This window comes from Oratosquilla oratoria, chromosome 36 (assembly GCF_046742065.1).
Source record: "Oratosquilla oratoria isolate Oo_2021 chromosome 36, ASM4674206v1, whole genome shotgun sequence".
Classification (NCBI taxonomy): domain Eukaryota; kingdom Metazoa; phylum Arthropoda; class Malacostraca; order Stomatopoda; family Squillidae; genus Oratosquilla; species Oratosquilla oratoria.
Genome location: NC_134812.1, coordinates 31,713,435 through 31,718,434, shown reverse-complemented (window position 1 = coordinate 31,718,434; position 5,000 = coordinate 31,713,435). Strand labels below are relative to the sequence as shown.

At 43.8% G+C, this 5,000-nt stretch overlaps 2 protein-coding genes across 4 annotated transcripts in view; one reads left to right on the top strand and one right to left on the bottom strand.

The window, feature by feature from the left end:
* Nucleotides 1–5,000, bottom strand: part of Miga (mitoguardin) — a 588,191-nt gene that overhangs the window by 334,491 nt on the left and 248,700 nt on the right. The gene's annotated exons all lie outside the window — the stretch shown is intronic.
* The window catches only part of LOC143018931 (protein unzipped-like), a 201,690-nt gene that overhangs the window by 196,456 nt on the left and 234 nt on the right, over nt 1–5,000 (top strand). For both annotated transcript variants that reach the window (XM_076174522.1, XM_076174521.1), the window contains one exon: nt 1,156–5,000. This exon is cut by the window's right edge and continues 234 nt beyond it. In XM_076174522.1, the coding sequence (XP_076030637.1) occupies nt 1,157–2,482 (1,326 nt within the window). In that variant the 5' untranslated portion in view covers nt 1,156 and the 3' untranslated portion in view covers nt 2,483–5,000. The remainder of the gene's footprint in view (nt 1–1,155) is intronic.

Sequence of the window (5,000 nt, the reverse complement as noted above, 5' to 3'; positions counted from 1 at the left end):
CACGTGATTCAAGACTATGGTCATTCAGACGTACACATACGCACACCCGTTTGTACATACATAGATACATACATGTATGTATATACACACAAATCTAGATATTCATAAACAAAGTCGATAGGCGTGAAAGATCTGCTTTTGTGTGCGTGTGTACATGTATATATTTGTGTATGTATGTATGTACGTATGTATGCATGCACGTACTGTATGTATACATGTATGTATGTATGTGCGCAAGAATTTATGTATTATGTATGTATACATGTGTGTGCGTGTGTGTGTGTGTGTGTGTGTGTGTGTGTGTGTAGAGAGAGAGAGAGAGAGAGAGAGAGAGAGAAAGAGAGAGCACAATTAGCTCATTGTCCCTCAGGATACGAAATGTTTTTCCTTCAACTGAATAAAATCACCTGGCGACATCCAGAGTAAATACATAAGTCGTAACATATAGATGATGGATATGTCGTGACGTCACAGATGACCCCGATTAATAAAATCACCTGTCGCCTGTTAGACCAAAACCTACATATTAGGTCACTGACTAGAAGAATTGATCAAATAAAAAATAGGAAAATAAATAAACAAATAAAAACAATACAGAAAAAAGTTAAATAAAATACAATGAAATAAAATCAGTAAAATATTTTTGTAAATCCTGCCGTCAGGCGATTTCATTCATCTCCCTGGTATTCCCTCATTACCCATTTTCGTATCTGGTGGTATTTTTCCTACCAATATGGTAGGCTGTTCTATTCATTTTCTTGGTAGGCAGAGGTTTATGGTATATATGCAATTTTTTAATTAAATATTACAGATAATTCATATACATATATATATATATATATATATATATATATATGTGTGTGTGTGTGTGTGTGTGTGTGTGTGTGTGTGTGTGTGTATGTGTGTGTGTATACACACATGTATACATACACATGTATTATATATTTCTTAGATGAAGTGGTTCTGTGGAAGCCATGAGAATGAACAAATATCAAGCGAAAGTAAAAACTGGTGTCAAGGCAGCAGTGGGTGAGAACCATCAAATGACCCAATTCTGGGTTTCTGTAGCAATGTTGAGGTTTTTCGCAAAATTTCGTGAAGACGCGGGGAGCTGGTAAAGAATGACCGTTCTGATTCTTCGTCTGTCTCTTGCAGGATGAGGATCTTCGCAGTTGCCGTTGTCGCCGTCCTCGCGACGACCTCCGGCGTGTCGGCGATAACCAAAGCCAAGCTTCGACGAGATGGAGGCTCCCTGATGACGTCATCCAGCCTAGCGTGGGTCACACCGGATCAAGCCCACGGGTCCTCCTTGCAACCTCTTCGGGTGATGGAAGAAGATCCTTCAGTCCTGTGGTGCCGAGCCAACCAACACGGGACCTGGCTCTCGGGCGCCCTTCACAAGGGCGTGTGCGCGGTGCCCTTCCTGAAGAAGGTCCTCTACCTCAAGGAGGACATCGAGGTCCTGGTCTCCATCAACGGGTCGGCCCGAGTTCGAACCGAGATGTGGGACAAGTACCAAGCACCTCCCGACAACGTCATCTCGGCCGACACGAACAGGTTCCTCGCCGTTAAGCTGTGGGCGGAGGAAGGGGGTCTCCCTCTCACGGGGTACCTGATCCCTGGGGTCCGCCGCGCCTACCTGGCCAACGGCTCCCAAGTGGCAGTCGTGGACGAGGCTATGGTGGTAGTGGAGGACGAGCCTGTCAGGTACGACCTCAGATCGATCAATCTCGACGCCGTTCGAGGGTCTGTCATCGAGGAGGACGTCGTCCTGAAGGAGGCGATACTCCTCAACCCGGGGCCTTCCCCGCAGCACGTCGTCGAAGTCGCTGACGTGACGGTGAGGCAGCTCGTCTACTGGGGTCTCGTGAGAGGAACCTACATAGGTCTTCAAGCCCACGTCGTCTCCCCGCTGCCGTCTAGGGACGAGCGAGACATCTACTGGGGGTCCCAGAACGAGCTCGACCGCGTCGAGCAGGAGATTCTGGAGTACGAGCTCCCTCCGGGGACCGGCGTCAACGTCCAGGTCGTCGGGATCATCAGGAAGACAGAGGCGCCGTACACGGGGATGCTGACGGCGGCTTACGCCGACGGAGCCCGCCGGTCGCGGGTTATCGAGGGACTCCACATCGAGAAGAAGCTCATTCTCCTGAGGGCGGAGTACTTCTCCCCGTACTATCTCCACAACAACACGCAACTAAACATCCCGCCCCAGACACAGGTCCTCTACAAATCTACCACCACCACGACCACCACCACCACGACCACTACCACTACCACAACCACCACACCCGAACCTCCGTTGGCCTCCATGGTCGGCCCTGAGAAACCATTCAGCGACTCCCTCAGTACGTCCTCGGAGAGTGACGTCACTGAGGCTGTGGACGCGGGGGGTGGCAACGGTGCTTCTTATACATGTAAGAGCGGGTCAGTGTGGGTCACCTTGATCCTGGTCTACGTCACCGCATTCCGTTTTCTGTGACTTTAAGAGATGAGACTCTTTCATGATGATGAAAATCTACGTCAAAGACGTGTCTTCTAGAAAAAAACAAGAAAATATAAAAGAGGCGTATTGGACAACAAACGAAAAGAAAAAAAATCAGTGTTGTATTCTAAATCGCTTTTATATTGAAGTCCTTGGTGTGTGTTAAAACGTTAATAACAATGTCGTCCATGATGGAATAATAGGAGGACATGGAGATAGTACAGAAGGGGTAGTGAAGGTGGAGATGTAGGTTATTGGTTTATAAATATGTAGACAAACTACTCTTGAAGAGATTGGTTTTAGAGCCACAGCATCTGGCTGAGTTGAAGTGGTTTGTCAGAAAACCTAACCAGCGCTTCTCCTTCGCATGATTGACGACATGGACGACATTTTCTCTTGATGAATATGCATGAGGCATGTAACCAGAAGAAGAAGAAAAAAATTGCAATAATTTTTTTTTTTTTTTGTCGGGGGTTGGGGAGGAAAAAGAGAGAGAGAAATTCTTTGGTCTTGTCACTCTCTCTATCTCTCTCTCTCTCTCTTTTTTTTTTTTTTAAGGGAATTATGGTCCAGACGTTTTCGCACTTCCTTAGTGCTTTTAGTCACAAACGTTTACTCTCCTTTGCAACGTTTGCAATGTTCTGAAAGTTTACATGACCCTCTGACGAACTGAGACCAAATCCAGAGCTCAATAAGCTTGTGTTATGTGTGAACATGATAAAGAATATATTCACTTTAATCTCTGTGAATGAAGAAAAGCTCAGTCTACATTCTTTTGTGTGGCTAAGAGACATACATCACAAACATGGCTTATGTCTTGTTGTCTTAAAAAAAAAAAAAAAAAAAAAAAATTGACCAAACATGTGATATTTGGATTTCATTCCTTAATGGAAGTTAGGGTTTGATTTCTTTATATTGATATCATGTCTATCACATCTTTATATTTATTTTATATATTCACTGTCATGAACGTGATCTGAGGTCATCTTAAACGACACGAGGGCATTCTAAGAATGTCCTAATCTTTACTTATTTATGATACAGCGAATATATAATCACAAGCATTTATCACTTTCTGGTTGATGATTATCTAACACGGAAAACGAGATCTATGAGATCAAACAAAAGTTGGTCACACTTACGTTCACAACCACAATAGCCAATCACGTGTCCATCCGAGAAAATGTGGGCGTGGCCTTTTCTACACTCACGAAAATGAATACACTGTTTTTTTTCTCCTACTGTCGTGTCCTCGAATGTAAAAATGAATGTTATTGGACGAAGATGAAATGTTTAACTTAAGGTAGCCGATTATTTCTTGGATGTTGGGAGTGGTGGAAATAGACTGGGAGATTATCGGCGTGGATGTTGGTAGACGTATGTGTGCGTGCGTGCGTGCGTGTGTGTGTGTGTGTGTGTGTGTGTGTGTGTGTGTGTGTGTGTGTGTGTGTGTGTGTGTGTGTGTGTGTGTGTATGTGTGAGTGTATATATAATTCTTGTACATAGTCGCAAAAGCCTTCTCGCTTTTGCCTAGCACGGCAGCGACCAGTAAACATGTAGCTTCTGTACACGTGCTCCGTTTTCTGTTGCATCTTAGGAATGCGAGGCTTCCTATTGGCTAAAAAAAAAAAATCCAGAAAATGACAATTTAATAACAATACACAGAGCTGTCATTTCTTTTTCTAGCCTATCCACAGTTGGCACCTGTAAATACAGTACCAATCACAGGATAGGTATGGCACTGCAATCAACACAGTGCCACCACGGATATCTGACATGGAAGTGTCAAGCTAATTATGAGAAGATACAGGATTTAAAGTGTTTTACTGAGACACCTGTAGACAATGCCAAAGTGCATTGCTGGCACCCAGAGGCACGTGGCACCTCGGACATAGTGCCAACGTTCTCAGACACTGAACTAAGGAGCATAGTGTGCCGTTCTCAGCTTCCTTTCTATTCTTCTCACTCCTGTACTTTACAATCACAGAATTAAACCAAATTATGTGTGGGAAGGGAGGAATGTGCATTGTATGGAGAGTAGGAAATTAGTAGATATGATGTACATGCAAATTGAGTAAATATTTGTTTGATTTTCAAACGAGTTTGGTTACATCCTGGATAGATTTAAGAGCAGTTGAGGAAAAGGAGAGGAAAGATTGTCTATCTGCCTGTCTGTCTGTCTGTCTATTGCGAGAATATTTCTCTTGCAAATCAGTGGATACGAATTCTTTTTTCTTAGATTTTTTTTTTTTTTCTTCTAAGTTCCTTCTCGTCCTTTTTGGCACTGGATTGCTTAATTACTGAGAGCGAGTGCACGCGCGCGCGCGCCCACAGACGTGAATCGATGAATGATGTAATTACTGTACAAATTTTGATAATTATGACTTGTGTGTTGTACCCTTGCGATTCCTACTTTGCACCCGTACGCGTCCTGTCGTTGCAGATGTGACACTAACAAGTGATTTCAACGATCACAAAGCACCAATACAGACAACACTATTTTATTCCTATATAC